This window comes from Agelaius tricolor, unplaced genomic scaffold (assembly GCF_023055355.1).
Source record: "Agelaius tricolor isolate 1412-34295 unplaced genomic scaffold, bAgeTri1.0.p SCAF_6, whole genome shotgun sequence".
In the NCBI taxonomy this organism is placed as follows: domain Eukaryota; kingdom Metazoa; phylum Chordata; class Aves; order Passeriformes; family Icteridae; genus Agelaius; species Agelaius tricolor.
This window is the reverse complement of record NW_027269266.1, coordinates 24,052,665-24,078,513: the sequence shown is the minus strand read 5'-3', so window position 1 is coordinate 24,078,513 and position 25,849 is coordinate 24,052,665. Positions and strand designations below refer to the sequence as shown.

The 25,849-nt window shown below is 37.2% G+C and overlaps 1 protein-coding gene across 7 annotated transcripts in view; it reads right to left on the bottom strand.

The window, feature by feature from the left end:
* The window catches only part of UMAD1 (UBAP1-MVB12-associated (UMA) domain containing 1), a 101,410-nt gene that overhangs the window by 15,471 nt on the left and 60,090 nt on the right, over nucleotides 1–25,849 (bottom strand). For 6 of the 7 annotated variants that reach the window (XR_011679490.1, XR_011679491.1, XM_071429063.1 and 3 more), the window contains 2 exons: nucleotides 24,595–24,680; nucleotides 7,555–7,769 (listed from right to left, as the gene is read on the bottom strand). Coding sequence is in view for 5 of the 7 variants with exons in the window: in XM_071429063.1 (XP_071285164.1) it covers nucleotides 7,555–7,769; nucleotides 24,595–24,680 (301 nt within the window). In the remaining 2 variants the exon portion in view is untranslated. Of the gene's footprint in view, nucleotides 1–6,026; nucleotides 7,770–24,594; nucleotides 24,681–25,849 lie in introns of those variants that run through there. The other variant, XM_071429065.1, reaches the window with a different exon arrangement.

Genomic DNA, 25,849 nt, shown 5'->3' with positions numbered 1-25,849 from the left:
TGTTTTTTCACACATTTGGAGGAAGCAGCAGATTGAAAAACTCTGATTGCTGGCCTACAACTAAGCAGTATGTTCTGAAATCCACCTCAGTCCATTTCAGGATGTGCGTGGCCATTATAAATTAACTTCCTCTACATCTCCCTTCTCTGAACTGCAGTTCAATTCATGAGTAAAACTGTATCTACAGAATTAAGTCTTATTTTTATCTGACTTTTTCCTTAAATGCTGCATATTCTAATTTCCTCCTCCTCCCTCCTCCATGGCTGGCAACAGACCAGTTCTTTCATTATATTTGGAGCAGAGAAACAGCCCACTGAATCTTCCCCAGACCACATCATCGGGACTTAAACACTGTGAACAACAAATTACAAAATACTTATTTAAAAGTAAATTAATTCCCATTTATAATACAGCCTTCCAGTGCTAGTGACAGTTCTGATCTCTGCAGATATAATCCATGGGGAGACAAGAAGGACAAAAAGCTGAAATAGAGAACTTTGTCCTATTCCAGACATGCTGCTGGAGCTGTCTCTGGCAGCAGCTGGCTCCCTGCATAGACAGCCAAAGGAAGAGAGGACAAGCTAGAGGGTTATTCTCATCTTAACTGTGGACAAAGAGCTCCTCTTTCCCGTCCCTCCTCCCAGCAGATGGAAACTAGGATGACTGGGACTGTAATTAGGCACATCAGCATGGAGGAAGCAGAGAAGAGAGAAGATTTGTGTCTGAGAAATTCCCTGCTCAGACTCTCTGGCCTGGCCCGAGCCAGCACAACACCAGGCACTTAGGAAAGGCACCTATAAGGTCAGGTTGGACGGATCTGGGACAAAAGGGTCAAGGGAGGAAATCCTCAGATAAGAATCATTCCTCCTATTTATCATTCCCCCTATTTACATCAAATTTCATCATCTTAATAATGTAATAAACATTACTTAATAATAATAAATACTGTGGAAAGGGATTTCTCTAGGCCAGAGGAGTTTTATGGTCAATAGACACATACAAGGGGAAAAGGTAAATAGAGCAACCCAAGTGTTGCTTTGTAATTGTGTTGTTAAAAGCATTTCTGTCAGCTATTCTGTCAGCCATATAAGAGCAGACTGCCAAATTGTAACCTTTTTTTTTTCCCTCCCTGCTCAAAAGCTTAGGATATTTTAATTTCCAATGCCACCAGTGCTCTACACTAAATTTCATGGTGGGGATGCTTTCTCTCTTCTTGTATTGCTCAGGCAAGGCCTACACTGATCCAGTTTGCTGAGATTGCTCTGCACACATCACCTGTTTTAATACCAATTTCAGTGGAAAGCCTCTAGAAGAGACAAATTATTGGTCATGATCTCCAGACAGCAGTGATATTATCAGAAGTGATCTCCAGGCTACAGTGATATATCAGAAATGGATGATGTTTCAAAGGAGAACTTTTTCAACGTTATCTTCATCATTTCTTTGGGAGAGCAGAATATGAGTTTGTGCACAAGCCAGAAAAACTCTTTGAAGCAAGATGAGGCAGAAGGTGCCAGAAAGGCCTTGTTCAGTTAATTTATCTAAAACCAGAATAACATATTTGCAAATTTCCAAGTAAGATTTTATCCTTCAGTTGAATTACTTCATCTGTTTAAGAAGGCTGTAGTAGGTGATTTTTATTCTTCCTAACTGCATAGGAGAAAATAATCTTTGTGCAGCTAAATTGCTGTTGCCAAGGTCACACTGGGAACATTTTACTTGCTCTGTGCCATTAAGATTATAAACCCCAATCTAATACCAAGAAGTGATGTTTTGAGACACTGTGCATGTAGTGTTATAAACAGCCAGAGACTTCCATTGCTACAGGAGAACCTTGCAGAGCAAATCTTATCTGACTTCTTTTTGATATCTGTGGTGAGCAGTCTTGGAGTGACTTCCTGTTCTAGCATTCAGCCTTTAGCATCACATCTGAAACCTCCCCTCCTGGTTTAGGCAGGGTGAAGTGGCACAGGCAAACTGCTAAGACTGGCAGATCACAGAAGATGAATTTGCTTGGTTTAAAAAAAAGGCAAATTGTTTTCCAAGAAGACAGAGTTTGACTTCAGCAGCACCTCTCATGCTTGGAGGAGCTGTGTCAGGTATCTGTGATCAGGTGGCTGGTCATGTTGGAGACAGCAGTGGAAGTTGGTCAGCTCTGCACTCCTTTTACCCACAGGGTATCTATGAACAACATCCTTTTCTTTAGGGAGAGATGTCTGTCTACCAGGATATGCCCAGTGCTGGAAATCATCTGTCAGGCCCATCTGTGACATGAAATAAGTTAGCTAGCTAGCCTCAAAGTAAACCAAAATAAATCAGCCATCTTTGTTCACTCACTCTATTTTTTACAGCTGTCCTAGGATTAAATAATTTATCTTCAATGTATGATATTAAGATTCAAGATGAATTTTAATACTGACTTGTACTGTAAAGCCTTTGAGAGATCTACAGCAAAACACTACATTTCCATTTCTCAATCAATGCTTTCTTTATTGATGCCATTTCTTAACAGGATGGCAACTTCTAGTTTTGAAGCAGTTATTTTAACTTGATCATTGGGTAGTTGCATATATTGCAAACTACATCTGGTAAAGAGGAGGTTTTAAATTCCTCTATTAAACCAGTATCAATTGACATTACAACACTTTCCTACTTTGCCCCCAAAACAGAAGTCCAATTACAACATGAATTGAACTGCATTAAAAGATAGCAAACATTAACCCCATGTGTCTACTTTTAGCCATAATTATACTATCATTCATATGTAATACCTGCAAGTACTGTACTATTACTTGAAAAAAATTTGGCAATCCTTTCTGGGATAAAATTAATGCATATGTTCTATTCCACCCTAACAAATAGAGGGAGAAGTGTAGATGTTTTTTATTTGAGAGACAACTGAAGGAGAACTAGGCAAACTGCAGAAGACATAATAACAAAACCAATAAGAACTAAAAGATCCTTTGAATAAATTGATAATACAGATATTAACTACAGATAATACAGATATTAAGTATTCTACATAAGCCCTATCTAAACATATCATAGACAAACTCAAAGGAATCTAAAGGAACAAAATGCAGGAATCTAAAAGTGTCTTTAAGAGCAGAATAAGCCAAGCAGATACACCAATAGTTTTAAAAAACAGCTGGAAAAGGAAATTACACCACAGCTCACAATATGTCACATGTTGCTTTATTTTCTAAAGGAAAACAGACAAATAGCAGAACTCTTCATAAAAAGGCTGGCACAAAGTCAGGCTGAAGTTCTACTAGTATCAGTTGCTTTAAATAAGTAATTCCCACCTCTGTGATGGGCTATTCCACCTGGGGCTTTGTTTTCCGAGCCCATCTGCTTCTTTTCCAGTGAGATTTAGATGGATGCTCAAAGCTGACCTCCCAGAACACTTACATGAACATTTGGATGTGAGAGGCTACTCTAACCATGATGCTGATAGCCACAAAGAGTTGAATGAAGGATGTTTATAATCAAGGCTCATCTTTTTTTTTTGTTTGCTTGTGAGCAGTTTCTTTCATGTTCTGTTATTGAAGTACAAGTGTCAACTGACTTGAGAGGACAGCCTTGTAAATTAGATCTTTGATCTCAAGAGTTTATTTTATCTTTGCAGCAAGGAAAAGTGAATTGAATTGGCTAGCAGAACTAAGCCCTCTCTTGTCTCTGGTCTACAGCTGCTGCATCCTTCTGGGGTCACCATAACTTCCACTTCCATCACTAGATACTCTCTTTTGCTACAGAATTAAAAAAAGGCTTCTCCAGCATCTCATCATAACCTGCTGAAAGCTTTACAACTTCTGGTTTATTTTATGAACCATACAGCCAGACTTTTGCTTCTGTAGAAGGCAGAAAACACTGAGCTGTGATACAACAAAGCTCTTTGAGCTACTCTGATATAGCATCAGAAAGTAAACTTTAATTGAATATTCAATGACTGTTTTTGGAGAAAACACAATTTAGAAAGAATTCTGCATGGAAGGCTGCAGACTAAAAAGAAGGATCTGTTCCAAAATGTTCAAAAAGTATGTGATCCACTGATAATCTCCCATTACTTGTGTTAATGTGCAGGCACTATTGTGCTGTCTACTACATGTGCACAAAAAGGACTGTGGGACATGATACTGATTTGTGTCCTGATTCAGATCACCAGTATGATAGTGTCATCATATTCTTGCCATCTGCACTTCATTCAGTTTCCAGGGCTGTGATTCAGGCAGGAGAGCTAAGAAAGGGTCTCTGGGAACTCATCTCTCAGAAGGACATTGAGAAGAAGAGGTAGTAGTTCTCTAGGAGACTCAAAGTACAAAAATATCTACTGGTAAAGAAAGAACACAGTTTCAATGGAGGATACAAGAAGTTAAATTTTTTTTCTTCATTTAAGGAATTTGACATATTGATGGGAAGAAGTCTGGCCTAAAAAAACACATGCTTCCTAATTTTGCGAGCTCGTTACAGAAAGTCAGGCTTAATGTCGATGAAAAGTTGCAGCACAGCAGGGTTGTAGGCTGAATGAACTCAGCTTGGCTTACTAAACCTTTGTCTTGCTACAGCACCAAACAGGAGTCTACCTTTGGAATTTAAGGAGGATATTCTGCTTCTTTGTTGTTGCACAGTCTCTGGCTTCAAAAAGAAATCTGGTTAATCTGGAATGGCCCTGTCATCAGTAGAAGAGTTGCAGTTAGGAAGGGAAGGAGTTACCCCCAGGAGTTGCACTTCTGGTTCCTCTCCCTAGTCACCAGGCTGAGCAGAGAAAACCCAAGGCAAGATGAATGATCATGTCATAACAGAAGGGTGGCTGTGGGCAGGAGGGCAGTTTCTCAAGCTCCAGTTTTATGCTATTGTTCAGAACAACCTGCTCATCTTGCCCAGGAGGCTGCTTTAGTGCTTTTGTGAACATAACAGGCTCTCCAGCTAAAAATGCAATAAACTGTGTGTTATTTTGAGATACTGTAATTGCTGTGGTGAATATGCTCTTTGCATTTCTCCTTTAGGTGCTCTAGGGTGAAGCCCTCTGCTCTGTGACCACACAAGTGTGTATTTGCTGACTGTCATATCAGGGTTTGGATCACACTGTACAGAAACAGCAGAAACCAGATCTGTAACCACCACCTTGACTGACCTGCTGGACACAACATTGTCTGGTTCCATCTCTCACTTTGTCAGCAGGGAGTTGTCTGTAGGGACCATCTCCCAGTCAGCCTTCTGACAGGCTGCTTTGGATGCAGTTGTTCTTTGATTTACCTTTCAACACATGCCACAAGGCACCAATCCAATTTTAGGGGCATTCTCAAGCAAGGGAGAGGTTGGAGCCCCAGCCTCTGCTAAAGGGAGGGCAGTCAGGAGACGCATTCCCAGTACCCTTGCTCATTAGTGGTGCTTTGCTGGGTGTAAATTTTACCCTTTACAGGAGGCAATTAAGGATGAAGACCAAATGTTTAAACCTACTGCCCACATTTCTCATCATGGTAAATACAATCTCCTCCCTACTCTCCTTTGCTGCTCCTTTCCTTTTGAAAGGACACCTGTGAGTGCAACAGAGCTCAAATCTGACAAGATGTAATTATTTTAGATAAACTGTCTAACTTTAGGCAAAAAATTATTGCAAAAAATTTCATACCAAGTCAGCTAGCAAATAAAGAACCAGTATTGTGAGTTGGTTTGGTCTTCAACAGTGCTTTACAGCTCTGCTTCTAGACCAGCTCAGCTGCAGAAACATTTCAGATTCAGAATGGACAGCTTGAATGGAAACATGCTATTTATTGAATGATCAGTTTTTCAACTGCTGGATATAAAATAATAATTAAAATTGTTTTAGTGCTTTCAGTATGCGTTAACTAAAAAACTCAGAAAACAAAACAGTTCTGAATAACTTCATAAAATTAATTCTTCCTTCTACGAGGCCTGAGTGCCTGAGTACTTCCTAGCTCCCAGACAAACTATTCTCCAAGCAGTGTCATGGATGCCACCTAAACCACTGCAAGTCACCAACACAGCACACAGAATCCATCAGATGAGAGTGTGATATATTTTATTAGAAGGACACTAATTTTAAAATGGCACTGAAAAGATTTTCAAACTGAATTTCCAAGTTCAAGTTCCCATGAAAGCTAAATGGTCAGAGCTGTAGTAAACAATATAGGTGAAACCACATAATAACTCTCACATATAAAAAACAACTCATTATTACTTGGCTTTTTTATTTGAGTGCAGCACAGATACTCCCCTTGAAATATCTTCAAAACATTTAAGAACACAGCTGTCAAAAATACAAAATATGCACATTTAAAAAAATTCTAAACCATTAATATTTAACAACCTAAGAAATATTCACAATGTAATTTCTTCATCATTTTACAGTATTTATCTCAAATACTGTAAGAGGACCCAAGTCTGAAAATATATGTACTTTAAGCTACCAGAAGAGTGTAAGAGCATAAAAAATACAGGAAAATATCCACCAACATTTAGCACAATCTATATATTGTACCCCAAGAGAGAAAACAAGTGTGTGCCACAGGTCACACATTCATCACAAACTGTGATGTGACATCAGAGAGCTGTTGCTGGTGGAACAGCAGCTCTGGTCTTAGCTGGTAAAAACATGCTCAAATCTTGTGAGTGGGGACACAGTGGTCTGTGAGAATGTGTGTTTAGGCATTTAGCAGTTTAATTTAGTTGGATAAGAAACAATGTAATGTTTTCCTGTTGTTAAACATTGCCATCTGTACCTCTGGCACACAAATTAAAAAAAGAAGGGTGTGACCATTAAAAGTACGTGTCCTGAGATTTCCTTCTTCAGGGGGCAAAGAGGTTAAAATGGAAAAGCTGATCTGTATATAAATCAGGAACACATGTGGTAATGAGAACAAACAGCAGCCAACAGGCAGGCGGGGACAACTTCTCCAGGCAGACACAAAATGAGACAGACAAAATACCATCTACTGGAAAAGGGGAGGAAGCAACTGATTTTCACTTTGAAATTGGTAAGTTTAACCAATTCTATTAAGTCTTAATGATTACTTAAGGGCTTCTAATTAACTCTGAGTTTTAAAACTTGGTTTCACTGAAAAGCTCTCTGTCCAGTAGTGCAGAGCAGCATTGCTTTAGCATTTAATATTGGTTTCTATCTGTACAAAATCAAGAGGTGATCTTAATATGTGTAACACAATCTATGTGTTTTGTAACTAATTGAAATAACAAAACAGTTGAGACATAGACTTCCTCTAAAGTCAAATGTTTGTGTCTGCAGCCTACCTACTGGAAGTAGATACCAGCAGCCAGTCTCCTACTGAGGCTTGATTTCTTTGGAAATAAATGCAATATTTAATGTATTAAGTTATAGTTCCCTTAAAGCTAAGAAATATATCACAGTTGTCAATAAGAACCCCTTTGATATACCAGAGGCAAGCCCCCAAAATATTAAGTCAATTAAAGTAAGTCTTTATCTTCAATTTAAGACTTGTTCCTTGACAGAGGCAGAAAAGATAAAGAGAACATTACGGATCACAAAGCACTGAATTTTCAAGTGTAAAGTCATACCAAAACCTTGATAAATTATCATTGATGTCGTAGGTGAGCAGCCGGTCAGGAACGTCACCGTGGGTGCCCTGCACTGCTAACACATGTGGCGCCAGGGCAAAGGGGACATCGCTCAGGAGCTCTGACATGAAAGGGCTGCTCTCCAAAGCCTGGCTCCTTTGATTTCCCATCTCTGTGCTTGATACAGTCAACTGTGACCGCTGCCCCGTATTTATCTAAAGAGAACAGAGGAACAGAAATTTACACACTACAAATCAGGCAGCTATGGCTTTTTACTTAGAACCACAAGGACCTACTAACAAAGGGAAACAAAAAAACCCCAAACAAATAAAAGCAATTTCAGAGTTCAGTTTAGGTAGATCTAAAATAGCAGTTCTTAATACATGTTGATATAATTATTTGGCTCAGGTCCACCAGAATTAAGGCTAAAACAAAAAATATGACTCTTTGTAATGATTACTGAGATCACAGAAACACAGAATATGCTGAGTTGGAAGGGAAATTAGGGTCATTGAGTCCAACTCCTGACTCTGCACAGAACACCCCAAGAGTCATACCATGTGCCTGAGAATGTTGTCCAAACACTTCTTGAACTCAGACTGGCTACCCAAAATTACTCTGCATTTATGAAACCCATAAGGCTCATGGGACTTTTTGTCATTATGTTCAGTCTTGTTTAGGGGAAATTACTTCATACAATTCCTTTCATAAACTGATGAAGCTCCATCTTTTGTTCCCCCTGTGCCTTTCCAGAAGTTGTCCAAGAAAAGCATGACTTTAAGTGATTAAGAACTGTCCTATCCCAGTTATTTCAAAGGATTAATGATGTTACTTGCCAGTGTGAAATAGAATTGCATGACAGGCTGGTAAGTTCTATTGTATAGGGAAACATATGCAGTACCAAATATGTTCTTTATAGAAAACCACAGTTAAAACTTAAAAAAAACCAACAACGACCCAAGAACCAAAACCAACAAGGAAATATAAAAACTTGCCATACAGAAGTAGTCGACACAATTTACAGAATAATGTTGGACACAACAGGCTTGCAAGCTTTGATCCTGACCTACCAATATGATCTTACTGTTTATCCTGACACTTTGGCCATTTTAAGAACAAAGAAAATACTATTTACTCTGCCTCTAGAAATCAAATGTAATTTTTTTTACTGTTTATAGAAATAAAATTCTATACAAACTGATACCTCTCATTAGGCACCCATAATGATGTTCCTGAAAACAGGCTCTGAGCAACCTGGTCTAGTGAAAGGTGTCCCTGGCAATGGCAGGGGATTTGGGAGTTGGAGATGATCGTTAAGGTTCCTTCACCCCAAACCACTCAATGATTCTGTGATCTCTAGGAGCCAGATGTTTGTTGTAAGGATTTCTACTTTGTATCAGCGCACATACAGAGATATTCAGTAAGGTGTTTCAAATTGCCTTAACAAGTCATGTCAGAGCCATGAACACAGACAGGAATTTCTGACTTTGAGGAAGTCCAGACTTCTTCCTTTCAACCTCCCATAGTCAACATGCAGACAGAAAACTCCAAAGCTTACACAGCTATTAGGGAAGGAAGAGCACTGAAAGCTTGAAACACTAATTTGGTATTCACTTGATCCTAAGAGTGAAATGCGTCCAGTCATATGGAGGTTGCCTGCACCCATGATTTTTAGGGGTGTTGTGCTGCTCAATATCTGACCTGTGCTAAAGTTGAATATCCCAGATCATGGCTCTTCCAGAGACCCTGAGGGCGTTGCTGTCTGACAGAAGAACAGTTTGGGTGGTGGTGGGTGCTTTGTTTTCTTGCCCAGAGCATTTAGCCCAGGGAAAAGACACTCCATCTTCTTCCCAAAGAAAGGACTGGCTTTGCCTTGAACACAGCCTGAGCACTAGTCATTCCTTACACAACCCTGCATTTCATCTGGTAGGACAGATAAACCAGTGCTAAACCTCCTATTAACCTGCCAGGGACGAGTCAACAGTGACACAAATGACCTGGCCAGGCCGTGTCACAGCCAGCACTGTCCTGGGTGGCACGTGCTCCTCCACAGCCTGCTGGGACACAAGGGTTAGTGAATGGTGCTGCACTGAAAGGGGCCCTCTCTTGGATGCTTTTGTTCATGCTCACAATGATTTGGAACCTAAGGCTTAACTTCCCAAGATCTGTTACTATCATGTCACAGGATAATAATGTAAAATTTCTGAAGGTTAAGAAATTTATTAAAAGGAGTGACTGCTACATACAGCTACTAACTTACTAGTTGTGATCCACTACACAAGAGGAGCAACATTCTCCATGCAACTGTAATACTGGTATGGCTATTACTATAGAATTCCTACAGCTACAGTTTACAGATATGTCTTTATTTTCCCTGTCCTTCCTTTTCTCAGTTCTCCATTTTTAGATGTAGTTAACAGCTCTTCAGAAAGCTACGTGCAACAGCAGAGGCAACAGCTGATAGAAAAGATTTATTTTGGCTTTCCTTACTGATTCTGGTACCTTTAGAGGACAGGGAAAATAGGAAAGCTAGCAGAGAAGCCAGGAAGATAGTTCTATTCCATAGTTCTATTCCAGCTTTCCAAGCTGTGAGAAAAAAAAACATGGGCAATAGTACTGGAAGTCTGTAAGTTCAGGAAAAACACCAAAACCTCTTGTACTTTTCTTTTCTCATCAGCACAGTTATCTCCAATCAGCTCTCCCTTTAAGAGGTATTAGCTCCTATGGCTGTTCATTGCTAACATTTTGAGAGAAGTCTTCCTTCTTGCCAGGGCCCAAGGTATGCATTAGAACAGTAGTCATAAACATCTTCTGGTACACACATATTCTCTTGCTAAGAACACTGTCAAACAGACAGAACATTTATTTATGTTAATATTCATCTGAAAGAATGCCCCACTTCATTTATTTATGTTAATATTCATCTGAAAGAATCCACTCACTTCAGGTGAGTCCTTAAATTTGTTGCTGCTGTAAACTTAAAAACTTCTCTTAATTTCTACTCGGCAGGAATTTATTACATTCCTTCTTGAAAGAAAGAACTTGTGGATCATTTATTGAGGTGCTGGTACTTGCTTGTCTTTTATCATTCCCATATTCTGAAGGGAAGCCAGAAAGCCCCAGTTGAAAAACTGGGTTACATCTAGGAATCAATTAAACTAGATCTTCAAAGACCTTTCTGCCTCCCTCCCCTCCCATATTCAGGGGAAAATGATCCCTCACTCACTGTCCTATTCCCATCATTCAGATGATAATCAGAAATCCCTAGAATCTAATGTTTATTTTGATTGGCAAATTATACTTTTATGAGCACCTGTTTATATCTCAATTGTCCCCCAAGCTGGGTGAAGACAATTTACAATGCAAATTAGACCATCACGTGGCAAAACTAACTTCAAAGAGGGGAAAAAAATATCAGAGCAAGAACAAAGCATCTTGGATATTTTTTCCTCCATAAAGCTTACATTTGTTAGAATGGTGCTAAATAGGCAGACCCAGAAATTAAAGCCCTTTCTGTACATAGCAGATACAATATACTGACAGTGATGGAGCAAGGACCAGCTTTGCTAACTCCCAAGTCTCACTCCAGAGTTGAAAGCAAGACTGCAGCAAGGAAGGATGAATTATGTTAGAATTATTTTACTGTGAAAGCATCATTTTATCAAACTCAATCTCTGCATACTGTCAGTGAGGTTCTTAATAGTCTTAATAGGTTATGATACTATTTGAATAGTCAAAATAGTATCAGAAAGAAAGACCAAAACAGTTGACATAAACATAGTACTGGTAAGAAACAAAGGAAAGTGTCAGGTCAGTTTAACAAATGCCATGATCTTATCTTAATTCCAGTGGTCTTTGGATCTTAGTTTACTCAACCCCTCATGAGAAGGTCTTGGGCCTAATATGACAAGATCCATTCACAACACAAATGAAAAAGGAGTCTAGATTTTCTATTTAAGTTTCACATTTAATCCAATACTGTCTCTCCCATGAAAACAGTTATTTTTAATGACCTTAAAAAGTTTGCATTCACTTCTACGTTTATAAGAAATCACATTTTATATTACTTCTCTATATGAAGAAAAAAGTTCCTGTCCTGAAGAATTCAGGTAACAAGAAGAAAATTTTCAGTTCTGCCTAGAGCAGTCACCACAGGCAGTTATTGCCCTTTGCTATGCAGAACTGTTTCTGAGCTGTTTCTAATATCATTCCTGTAATGATATTAGATGCTGGCCTCCTGTGCAAGACCCTATCAAACCAGACATGTTTCTGTGCCCCCAAAATGTGAAGATATCCTTTAAATGGGCTAAGATGTATTTCATTCATATGGTGAATATGAATGAAATACATCTTAGCCCATTTAAACCCATTTGAAGCCAAGCTCCCCAGCAGGCTTTCAGGTAACATGATGAAGAACTGGACACTCTGGTGGAGAACATCAGTCACCCATGGGTGCCAGGGTCACTTCCAGCACAACACCAGCACAGAATGCTGTGATGCAACCCAGGTCAAGGTTATGAAATGGCTTATGCTTTATGCATGCATTCTTCAAGCACATATAGAACTGCAAGTCCTAGAGAATTTGATATTGCACATTAGTCACACTGGTTTCTACTGAAATGCCTAACTTCCTTAGCCAGAGTACAGTGCATTCAGAGCATATTATCTGGACATTTGCTAAACTGAGCACTGCCAAATGCTCTGACACACAATCCTGTTGTGAGAAATACTAATTGAATGGACCAAGAAGATCACTGATTTACATTTCACCATACACCAAGGAGTCAAAAAATTAGTAAAAATTACATAAGGCATGGCAATAAAATTTACTTCAAATAAACACAGTGTCTTCTGTATTCTTGGTTTGCAATCCAAAAGAACAGGAGAAAAGAAACACTATGTAAATATATATAGTAGCTGGCCACCAGATACTAATTGTGCTTTGAAAACAATGTTATTTTGAAACAAACAAAGTATAAAACTACCCTCTAAAGTAGATTATTTATTTTTTATCTTTATTAAAAGATGTTTCTCAGCTGTTTTTAAAAACATCTAATTTGCTGCATGTCTTTGTATTAACCATAAAGTTTGCCAAGAGTCTCATAAGGAAGAAAACCCACACATTTTACAGTGTACTGGAGAAGCTGTATTTACAGTGCTCTGAAGGAGAATCAAAGATTAGTGCCAGCATTATTATTATCCAAACCCTCAAACAAGGTTTTCTATCAAAAATGATTAATTTAAAAAAAATAACATGTTCTGTAAAAAAGATGGGTTTTTTCCAGAAACAGACCTATTTTTCTTAAAACCAGCCTCAAGAAAGAAACAGTACCTTCAGTCTTCCAGAATATTTAGTAAATATCCAGCAATATGATACTTATGACAAACACTTGCTATGTGACTGGTGGTAAAGAATTATCTTTATTTCAGGCAACTTCATGGGATTACTGGAAATAGTGAATCATAAGGTATCTAGAATACTATGCAGTAGTTATGATGTACCTAGAAATGGAAATTGTCATATGGGATTGTTCCTCCAATGTGTTTTAGTTGATGCTTTAGGGTACTCACTGGATGTCCTTAGAAAATTTGTGGGAACTCCAGAATGAGTATCTCCATTGATGACAACAATTCACTTTTCAAATAAAAATGGTAATGGCAAAGATGAACAGAGGAGAAAAGAAAAAAATACTCACAAGGTTTGCATTCAAAAATTTAACCTAGGGGAACATGATCACAGAATCAATAAGATTGGAAAAGACCTCAGGGATCACAGAGTCCAACCTATCACCAGACACCACCTTGTCAACCAGACCATAGCACTGAGAGCCACATCCAGGATTTCCTTAAACACCTCCAGAGATCATGACTCCATGACCTCTCTGGGCAGTCCATTCCAATTTTAACAACCCCTTCTGTGAAGAAATTCTTTCTGATGTCCAAAATTCCTTCTGATGTCCAAAATTCCTTCTGATGTCCATGCAGGATCAGTAAAACCTTGCTGGTGGTGGGGAAAGTGCCCAACATGATCATTTTCAAGTACCACAAAACCCCCAACCCAAAACATTAACACAAAACCAGCCCAATGCACCAGTAAGTATGTGACCTGCATCCTTACAGGACTGTAAGAAAGGAACAAACCCACCTGGACAAGCACAATACAGATGCCCTGTGGTTTCAGAAAATCACATGTGAATAATGAGAGATGCTATTCTTTCAAGGTTCACTCAAAATTGTAATCAGCCTTCCTGTTCAGAGACTCAAGAGAAAAGCTACTCTTAGCTGGGAGAGCCAATTTAGATGTAAGAGCTGGAGACCTTGAAGTAGCTTCTTGCTATATGCAAATTTCTTCTGGTTGCTTGCTTGCTTTCTTAGCAGAACTGCAGTGTCTGGGATTGCAGCAGTGGCCAAGGGCTGGTGCTCTCAGGGGCTGCAGGAGGGCAGACATACAGGCTGAAAGGTTTGGGCTAACACTGAGTCCTTGGAGAGGCTTTTTAAAAAGCAAGAATGGTTCTCAGTGGAAATCAGCTTTCCCATTTGCTTTGGGCTCTAGTTTCCAAGCTTCTTATGAAACTTATTTTGTAATACAGCAGCAATTTGTCTTTCTTAAAGAGCTCCTGCTACCTGTACAAGTTTATCAATACTGCTATTCAGAGTAAAATAGAACCGATTTTTAAAATAAGAGTTTAAGAATATTTTAACTAATTTTTTACATACATTTGAGGTATTTTTCTTTCTCCTCTAGAGCATGCTTTTCAGCTGTTTCTTAACTAGAATGGAATCAAGGTCAGGTTAATGTCACTGAAATCTTAAAGAAAAAAATTCTAAAGAAACAATGAAAGGAGGCTCTGACATTCTACAGTTTTTCTTTATTACAGCAAAGCTCCTCATGTAGTATCTTGGCCTGCAAAGAACAGCAGGGAAAGTTTTGCTGAACCACTCTTTCAGTATCAATACTGATGTACACTTCTGAATCCTTATTGGCATTAAAGCAATTGGAAAAGTGCAATTACTAGAACAACTCTATAGTGTAAATGCAGAATAAGCTTGCTGTAATTAGATGTGATTATTACCCTCTCAAACAGCCATAAAACTGTTAATCTCTATAGAGGGGGAGAACTGCAAGGTCACCATTTGAACTCTGGATACTCTGAATGTTCCATGGTTAAAGTGTGTTAATGTAAAAAAATGTACATTTTCTGTAAAAAATATGTTTTTTTCCAGAAACAGACCTATTTTTCTCAATAATCCTAGTAAATACTACAGATGCCTGTGAGTTTTATTTATGAGAACTTCTAGAATGTAATTCTACCTTCAAAAGTATTCTAAAGTACTACAAAAGATTTCAAATCTAGTGTCTAAACCAACTACCTCATTTTGTCATCCTAGGAAAAAAACGCCTGATTTTCTTCATTACCAATTTTGCAAACTCAAACCAGTACAAGATGAAGGTTCTGATTCAATTCCCTTTAACAATACATCACAGGAAATATTTTGAGGGGGGTTAGTGATAAACTTAGCAAATATATTGAATTTAATATAACCAAAATTGTATAATGATATTTTTATTTCAAATTCCTACTTTTATTCCTTTATTCCTAACTCCTATTATTTATTTCATTCAATAATTGTTTGAAGACAGAGAACCAAAACATCTCAAATGTGGGCATCTATAATGGGAAACTATAAAAAAAGTTCTAAAGCTTTATTCAAAATTATAAGGCTTAATTTCCCATCATTAAGTAAAGTAATTATGCTCTTATCTTTCCTTCTATCCAAACCAATTTCACCACTGTTGGGTCTGATAATTGAAGACTTGTATCAACCCTTCTGCCCCCTCAATATCAGGGTTCCTTTCCTTGCTGCCTCCCTGTTCCTCTCTGGAGGCCCCTGAGTTTTAGGGCACCATCTTTACAGTGCAGTCCCCTCTGCAACACAATTATTGTAACAAAAATTATCTTAGAAGAAAGACAGGGGTGTGGGTTCAACAAGGAACAGTTTATCTAGATCCTCTGTTCCTTCATAGTACTATGCAAGCTATTCATAGCAAAGATCTCAACATAATAAGCAACATGACCAATATTTAGTATATTGTGCTTCTGCTAATGCCAGGAAATTATACTAACAAGGCCAGATATTTTTTTTTCCTTTATTCTAAAGCATGTGTGCTGGAAGATTAAAAAGTTAATGAAAATTACTATAGTAAGTGAAATTCAAGCCAGAAGAATTTGAGTAATTGAAAATGCACACAGCTCTAGACATCCACTGCATTTCACAACCACAAATCAGAAGTGAAGGACAAGTCAATATATTGCAAAATGAACAGGCAAGTCTGATAAATGCTGATAATGGATTTGTTTTGTAACTTCAGTATCATCCAGAAGCACAAAGCATTTACATTTATTTTGCTGCTACCTTCATTCATGATGTAATGCAAAATTCAGATAACTGACTTTAAACGTAGCCAGAGAATATACTAAGATATTAATTTAATATATAACTTTAACAGCATAATTAAACAAAAAAATTGAATTAAAAAACAGTATTTAAATAATTTGTTTTATTTTAGCAGCTACATTTCGTCGATGTACTTAGTGACAACAAGATGTGATATTTTCTCTACTGCCTCAAGCAAAAAAAAGATCCTAAAGACTTTTGAGAGGTTGATCTGAACAGCAGAAACTTAGACTAACTGGGTCTCTGCATTCATGTCTCTCTATGTCTTGTTCCCACCCCCTGCTACTGTAGAAGGTCCACCAGGGTAACCTGCTATGGCAGGAAAAAGATGACAGCTTCTCTGAGATGGAGCAGAACTCTGAAATGAGGGCTAACACTGCATTCTCTCATTACTATACTAAGTGTGTGAAAATCCAAGGATTTGAATGCAAAAGAGAGCTGTCTACAAAAAAAAAAAAAAAAAAGGAATTCTGACAATTAAACAAAAAGAAAGAAAAACAGTAAGAAAATATTTAGCAAACATAGTTGCACACAAAAATAAAGCCAATATATTTTCCAGCAAACTAGAGCAACTGGAAAAAGTATAGATCAGAAGGTTGTTTTGTTGTTGGTTTTGGGGTTTTTTAAATGAAAGGAAATCTTTCCTTGAGTAACTGAGGGAGTCAGCAACATCAATGAAATATCTCCCTAGATTGTCAATATCAATGAGAGGAAAAAGACAGAGGGGTAACAATTTCTATCAGAGGAAAGGAAAAGAAACTTATCTTGGATTTGACTTTCAGAAAAGAAGTAGAGGGAACAGAAAAGAATTACTAGTCTGAACTCAGGTCAATCTTCCTCCAGCGATACCTGGGAACAACATCCTCAGCTGTGCTTTCAAGAGTTTTGTTAAGTAACTAAACCCCTGGATCTTAAAAGGATTCTTAGATATATCAACAAAAATTGATGTACCAAATGCTATGTTCTGAGGTTTATGTCATGCTGCTTAAATTCCAAGCATGGGGCAAGATTAGCAATATGTCCTGTTTACAAACTTAAAATATTTTAATGCCAAAGTAAAAAAGAATTAAGCAAGTATCTTCTCATACAACTTTCCACCTGCTTTCTCCATAAAGATTTGGGTCAGTAAGAGAAAGGAAGGATGGGTATTTGACTTTAATTTCCTCCATAAACAGTCTGTTACTGGAACACTTGTCAACACCACCTTCAGCAAACAGCTTACCAGGAGCCAGAGGTTGTAAAAGCTCCAGACTACAAACAGCAACAAGACTGAGTTGTCCTCAGCACTGACTGAGCAGGTTTTCCAGATTCAGTAATAAAAGTGTCGTGACTCTAAAAGCAGCAAAAACCAAATTAATTAATTAAGTAATTTAAAAGGAACTAATACTGGTCCACCTCTTTTAAATAAGGTGGCCTCTTTGACTCTCCTTGTTCTCTGTGGATGGAAAATAATTGGATCACAATGAAAAAGAAGAAGGGTACCTTTTATTTTTTAAGATAGATCTGATTTTATCTAGCAGTACTGTTAATCACATTAAAACAGTAGAAACACATTCTTAAAATTTGTAGTACTGTGGAAGCAAAGAAAATAAAACTGCAAACAAATAACTTACATTTTATTTTGCATTTTTCAAAAGTGCTTTAGAACAAAATTTTAATATGTTCTTCCCAATGCACAGTCTCTCACAAGAAGGACAGGAGCTGTGAAGTTCTAGTTTGGTTTTTTCCAAGGCAAAAATTACAGCAGAACTACATTGTAGCAAAAGAATCAAACAACACTGATGGAAAGTACAGAAAAACATATTCCTGTCTTACCAATATTAGCATTCTGGGCTGAAATAGGACAATTTCCATGTCATGTTTTCTTTCATTAAAATGGACTGCCCACTGTCATTTGTGGTGAGTTTAATGTTTGGTTATTCTTTTCCATCTGAAAGTGGCAGTGCAAGTAAGCTAAGGACATTGTTGTTTCCCTTACTTGCTGTTTAGAGTAATTGTTAATGAGCTGCCCTACCCTATGGTCTTTCACCCACCATTTTATGCTAATGCACCACCTTGTAAATATCACTGTACCATAGTCACACACAGTCTCATCAAGTGATGTATGATCTACAATGCATTTTAGATCAATTTTAATATTGGGAAAGCCCAGAAGGTTTGCTCTGAGAGGCAGGATGACTAACTGATCAATTTGTTGACAGCAGCACAGTGAACCAGCATTACTGGCTTTTAGTCTAACCACATGTACTTGGGCAAGAGATACAGGACAATCAGTAGTTTTATCTGGGATTAGCTAGTCAGAGGATCCCAAAATTAGAGAAAGGCTAAAATATGTGATGGGAACATCTGGGCACCTAGTTTGAGCATCTCTTGCTACAAACAACCAATCGATGTAACTGAATAAGCAAGCAATTAAACCAAACATACACTGAGTCTCTGCTCAAACTAAATAGGGAATTATGCATAGTGTGCTTCTGCATACATGTGCCTTGATCACCACTTGGTGCATATGTCTGAAAATCAGGCCAACTATACTATTTTATGAACTTGTTACATGTGGGTATACACTTTGCTATCTACAGGCACTGAATTATGAAAATATATCATGTCTGTGCGTTGTTCTTTCCCTACAGGATCTCATTTTGTCTTCTGTTGCTCAAACCTCACAAATTGTGCAATCTGACTGCATCACTGCCTCTGACTCCACAGGCAGGGCTGTGGGAGAGGGGGCTGCTCCAATCCATTTGCTGTGTTCACATGTATTTGCTGGCCTGACAGAACATTCATGCCCCACCTTGGAAGACTGTAAGGCTTCCTCAGTTTTTGTACTGAAATCTCAGCTGTACACAAATGGTTTAACAGTATTTCACACTTGCAAAGTGCTATAGAAAAGTGTAAGACAGCACTGCATTACATTTTTTAAAATGAACTGTTTCCTAAGTTCAGAGAGGAAGTTGGTGACAACCACGTCAATTCACATCTCTCAATTCACACTCAAGTTCCCTATATCTAAAAATAAAATGCTTTCCTTTAAAAAAAAGACAATGGACATAGTATTAATGATGCTGCTGTGATTACTAAGTATCTGAATGACTCCAGCTGGGTATCCTGTTACAGAAACCAGTCCAGCTATTCACCTTAGAATTGAGAAAAAGCCTACAAGGTGATAATCTTGCAAGACAGCCCAGGTCTTACTGGTTGACCCTGGGTCAGTAGCTTGCACAAATCACAGTTTATAAAAAGCTGTTTGTGAGGCCACTGCAACTAATCCTTTGTGACATGAGGAGCAGACTTTCTCATATATGTACATATACCTAATATATTTATACATAATGTGTATATAAACCCTCCCCTTCTCCCTGAGTTGTCCAGTTGTTGTCCAGGAAGGGCAGACAAAAGCCCACTTGTCTATGTATTCTGGAGATCTTCCTAAAATGAAAAGACCTCCTAAATATTTTGGGAAGTTATCTAACAGATAGTAATAGGAACATTATGATATAATGAAGCTTTACAAAGTAAATATGTTATTGCACACTAATAGTTGTAACACGCAATAGTTGTAAAATGTAATAGCTGTAATATGCAATATTTGATTTTTTTTTAGCTGAATGGGCTATTTACCTTTGTTCTCAGTAAGATCACAAGCATATACTGTGCCTTTCTTATCATATGCCAGCTCTACTTCATATGCACTTCCCATCTGTGGCTGTGCATGGATTCCCCAATGAAGTCCCAGCTATTTACCATACACACAAAGGATGAAGGAAGCTAAGAAAGGTGATGTCCATTGCAGCTGCCAAGGCTGCACACGAGTCATTCTTATTTAAAGATAATGTTAAAACTTCATTTCTTACAGCTTATGATCATGCATGATAGTTGAGTAAAACATAAATATCTTTCTTCTGATGGTACCAGCTTCTCTTTTAAGAGAAAAGTATATGCTTGATGTCTCGTTGCAGACAGTCTTATTCCAGTCCCTTCTAAGTGGATAATTTCATTAAGTGATTATTGCTTACTTATGCAATTAAGAAGAGAGAAAATATGGACCAATATGCTTTACAGGTTTTATATATGAAAAAGAAGATCTTAGAGTTAATATGACATATGACAAGCAATTAGTCTAACCAGGCCATGACTAGAATTCTACCTTATAAGAGCTTCTAAAAAAAAAAAAAAGCTGAGCTAAGCAACAAGATTATTAATAGATTCTGGATTTTGTCAAAAGAGAGCACACTAATCACAAATAAAGTGATCACAATAAATTTGAAATATAAACTGCTTTCTCTAAAGTAAATGTAGGGAATTTAAACTGATGCAACAAATCTAGCCCAGAACACCCATCTTGTGATTTTAAATATGGGACCCCCTGAACCATAAACCAAGAGTCAGTAAGTGAACAGAGACATGATCAGTAATAACTCCTTTTCCAGTAACTTGTGAAAATAATCCAGACAGACAAACTTAAGGAAAAAACAGTGAATAATAGGTCTGATAGAAGTAATTTATTTTAATTGGAAAAAAAAAGGAAAACAAGATAACAATAATATTATTCATGCCCTGGAATTATATCACCTGATTTGCTCTAAAGGATATCCTAAAAGTCTATCAACTTCCGCAATAACTGTTAATTTCACTAGACAGGTAAAAAAGGAATTTATTTTTCTACTACTACTCTGTGGATTCTCAACTCTCATTATCTCTTCCTTGATATTTTATATCTCACAGTATTTCTGTCTTTCTGACTCATACATCCCCTAACCAGATGTCTAGGAAACTGTTATTTACATCTATGCAGAATCCTTTACACAGCAGCTGTATAAAGGATGACTTTCATGAGTCAATGCCAATTAAAACATTTAAAAAAATTCCTGATTTATTTAGATATTTTCCTAAAATGGTGCATACCTGTTTCTATATGCATAAAATCACAGATAATTTAAAATTTACTTCAGGAACTTCTATCTGCTGTGTTCTCAGCTTTTAACAGCAAATTATGAAAAGAAAGGGCACAAGAATCATAGCAGAACTATTACAATTCATAAAGAAAACAAAGTCCTAAGATGATAAGAATCACAGCAAGGTATATAATTAGAGTGGCTATAACAACAACATATAAATTAGATAATTATGGATTAAGCAATCCCTTGGGGGATTCTCTCTTGCCCTAGAAAACATATAACAAGCTCCTTAGATAGAAGGCAATAACTATTAAGTGTTTGAGGGAGAAGTAGGACTATAAGAAAAAAAAAAAAAAAAAAAAAGACACAGCAAGATAAAAATCCTAATTTAAAATCCAAAGATGGCTTTCAATTTTAGTAGTTTATTTTAATACACTTACTGGTCCAGTTTTCCCCCATTAAATCTGCTGACATCTGTTGGCTAAAGGGCGCATGTCAGATTATCCAGAAGTGCAAGATCAAATAAACATGAACTGCTTTTTAAGGTGACAGTAGGGAGATACAAAACACTGCAGCGATTACCATTAGTGGAATTTTTTTTGTTGTTGTTTCTTACATCAATGTAATAATCCCAGGTGTCCTGGACACCAGACATACAATAATCTTCATAAATCCTAATTCAAAGCTATACCATCTGTCAAAAATGTTTTTTATGTCTCCTAATAGATATGCTACATAATTGCTCTCACAGTAGGGCAAAAATACATGGTTGTACTAATTTGCATTACCAATTGAATATCTCATTATCAAAAATAACCCCATCACATTACTGGGGTCTCTAGCACTCTTCATATATCAATAACCTTTCCATTCTGCTATTTTCTATAACCTCAAATTCCCAATGAAAGTAGATAAAGATTGAATTATCTGGAAATTGTATAGTAATAATGGAAAAATCACAAGCATAAAAAAAATAAAAACCATAGTGTCTCTTTCTATTATGATTGTGTTGCAGTTAAAATTAGCTTTGTATTTCATGGTCACTAATTTACCAATTTAGTCACTAATAAGACTAATCTAAGTTCTTGGCCCTGCAGAGCACTAACCATTTTGGACCCAATCCAGAGAAGCACTTAAATGTGTGTGTGTGACTTTTAGCTCATGAGCCTGAAGCAACTTCAGAGGGATCAGAGATGCCTGATTAGGCCCAGAGCACTCATTACCCTGCTGGACAACAACACATCTCCTCTAGGACTGACCAGCACCAGGAGATGACCCTCCCAACCCCCAGTCCATACTTGTGGAGATGGACAGGACATCCCATATGGAGCTTGTTCAAAGCAGGAGACAAAATGTTTGGGCTTAAGTTGGCCTTTGAGGACTCCTTCCTCCAAGGAGTTTCCAATGACCTGCAATTCCCCTTACATGCATGCAATATCCAAACAGCTGAAAACAACCCCAACTGAGGTATGGCAGGGCTTGCAAGAGGTTCTATTACACGTTCCTAGTGGCAGCAAGACCACCTTGATGTAAACTTTTATTTGTATATTGGTTTAAATAATTTATACAAGATGATACAAATATACGAACTTGACAATTCAGTGATTGTACAGCAAGCAAATCCAATAGTACCTAAGGAAATGGGAAATTCCAAAGATGATGGCCATTACCAAAAAACAGCCAAGAAAATAATTTCTTCAAAAAATCAAACTCAACCTCATTTCCCTTTTGAAAATCCATGAACAAAGTATTACTTCATTCTTCTTTAAATCACATTTCCAAAAGCACTTTTCATGTTCTACAAGGTTTATATCTAATAAGTAGTGAAAAACTTTATATTTAAAAATAAAAGCAGGTTTCCAGCAACTGAAATGATGAAGTGGTTGATGAACTAAATGTTCTTTTGTTCAGTTCTGCATGATAAATATCAGATGCCACTTTGCAGTAACAACTATATTTTAGCATACTGTTCTATGTTTATCAAGAATTTGTGTTTTTATACTAACAAGGTTATTATTTCAATTGATGTGCTATGTCTCATGACATATTGAATATGTAATACAATGCTTTTCCAGTTTCTCTAAATTGGTAAATTCTCCCACTTATTTACAAAAATATACTCACCATTTTAAGGGGGAACGTTACTGTCCTAATGGCCAGAATTATTCATTTAATTTCCATGATTCACAATTATTCTACTTAATTTGAGAACTTGAGAATTCCTTTGAGTAAATGTGAAGTCCAAATACTGAAATCTAGACTGGAAAGAATTGCCTAAATAGTGCTGGATCTTAATTTAACTGATTCTGTCACAAGCCAGTTCATATTTTTGTATTTTTGTGTATTGCATTTTTGTGACATGTAAGTATTTTAATAGAATGGTGAAAATTTATCTTTGTTTCATTTTCACTGTAATATCTGCTATTTTATTTGGAAAGCTTTGCTTCTTCTCTCTAACTCATAAAACTTAAAATCAATACAAGTTCCTCTTTTCCTGAAATTCCACAGAACTGAACAAACCACTGAGGCTGCAGTAACTGGCAATTCACCATCCCCAGCAAGGACATCACATTAAGGGAAACTACATTTGTCCAGTAGATAACTACAACATCAATTAATTATACTGCCCAGATCTGCAGGACTTTGGTTGCAAAACATCCTGGCTCAGATGTGGATCTAAAAGTCAGACTAAAATGTTGCAGTTGGTTGGAACTAATTAATACTTTAACATTATCAGAAGGCAAACTACTCATTACTTACGATGAATTAAAGATTTCTGTAGAGGACATAGTTTTAAATTTTAAATTAGAAAAGAAGACTACAAGCCACACATACACACAGACCACTCTTAGAAGTGGAAAATTGTCATGCACACCTCTACTATACCAAGGGACTTAGCAATAATAAATAGTGAAACAGTATTGAAAAGAGACAGACAGACAGACACTGTTAGTACCAAGGTGAGATGTGGGAAAAAGAGACAGGATAGGTTAAGCAAAATAAATGAACCATCACAAAAGCACAAAAAGTCCAAGCCAAACATCTTCAGTCACCTTGCAAATGTCTAAAACTACATGGCAATGGAAAACAGGCCCATGCTTGATACAAAAACATTTTCAGAGTATGTGGAGAAGATGTACAGCATTTGCAGAAATATTCTGAAAGCCCTTGCCTGTGAACATGTATCAAATATACCAAAGAAAAAGAAGTTCAGATTTACAGCCACACAGTAGAGAAACAGAAAGGAAACACATAAGAAAGACAGTCTATTATACTCACATGTTTACACGTTACTCATAATGGTAGTTGTGGAAATAGATGGTTTATGTAAATGTGTGACATTTGCCATCACTACTCACCACACTAATGCTTCTATGCAATTCATTAACATTCTAGCTACAGTTTCATGCTTGCATAACTCAAGTATAAAAATAATATACCCAGCAATACCATACAGCCCAGATTTCTACGATTTCCTTTTCAAATCCACAGCAGTGGGCTTCATATTCTTGCCATCTAATTAATAGCAGTGCTGCTTTTATGACAGATGATGAGGAGGGCTGAGAGTGACTCAGCCAATGGAAGATGTGAATGTGGTGAAACCATCTTCTGCAGGACATTCATGCTTCTTAACTGAGCTGCTATGGAAGTTTCATCAGGTGTGCATTAGGAAAAAGTCTCCTACCTGTGAAGGTTGACTGTACCTCGGTCTGGTCTCCGGAAATGAAGTTTTATCCTTTGAGTCTCTACTTTGATCATCAGCTGTGTCACCTACCAAAGTTAAAAAGAAACCTTTTAAATCACCGAAATCCTTCATATTTTACATAAAGTAAAAAAACCTCTTAAGTCTTCCTAAAACCAAATTATACCCTGAGAAAGGGGACTCATTTTTTGCCACATTTATATTTAAAATTTTGAACATGAGAGAAAATGAAAGAACTGAGAAATTTTGAACATAAAGACAAAAAACGTTGAGAAGCGATCTGCAAAACCCGGAATAAACCTGCATCAATTATTTAAAGGAAAAAATTCTTGAGGAAAAAGGGGAGAAAAGAAAAAAGCAGGGACCATATTTTTGCATACTTTAGGACCATTAGGTTCTAATAATTAGCAAATCATTAGTACATAGCAGTGTGACTATGTAGTGGAAGGGAGATACCAGGTGCACATCCATCCCATCCCAATCCAATGTCAGGCTAGAAGCACTGTTACTCTATCCTTATTTGTAGCCTCCTTTCCACATGGTTGATATCTGTGCATGAGTGCAGAGAGAGAGACAAAGCATTCTGAGAAATGGCCTGGTTTTGACTGTATGGGGATGAAGACTGCTTGGCAGGCTGGGTACTAATCTCCTCCCATTGCAGGGGGTACCTCTGCCCAGGACTCTACCAAGAAGACACAATTCAGTCTATCCCAAAAGCTGCAGTTGGTACTGATCTAAAGATGGGCAGATCACAGCAATAAACTAGAGACTGATTATTTTCACATTAATTTTTAAGACAGAAGGTACATTATCAATTTTATTAAAAAGGTAGAGGTAGTAAAAAAAAAAACAAACCAAAACAAAACCAAACCAGAATTTGTTTCTCAGATGTTGCAAAACAAACATCTACCTATCCTATCTTCTCCAATTTTCTTTGTCAATGGAAGAGTGTACCAGAAGCTGTAAAGATTTTGCAGATTATCTCCTGCTGTTAGTACTAGTCAGTAAATAGTTTGTAAGAGCAGACAACTGGCAAAGATTAAAAATTTAGTTACATAATTTTTGTTTTATTTTTATTTGAATTCATACTGCTTTCTGTAATGGCATATTTTGGAAGTCGGTATCTTTAAAGGGTTCAAGTTACTGTAGTTTAACTTTGCTAAATCAGTGGTTCTGGCTCTCCTAATCCTTTTTTTTCAGAGGTTTACTTAGAGCCAATGCATCAGGCAGAAGCCTT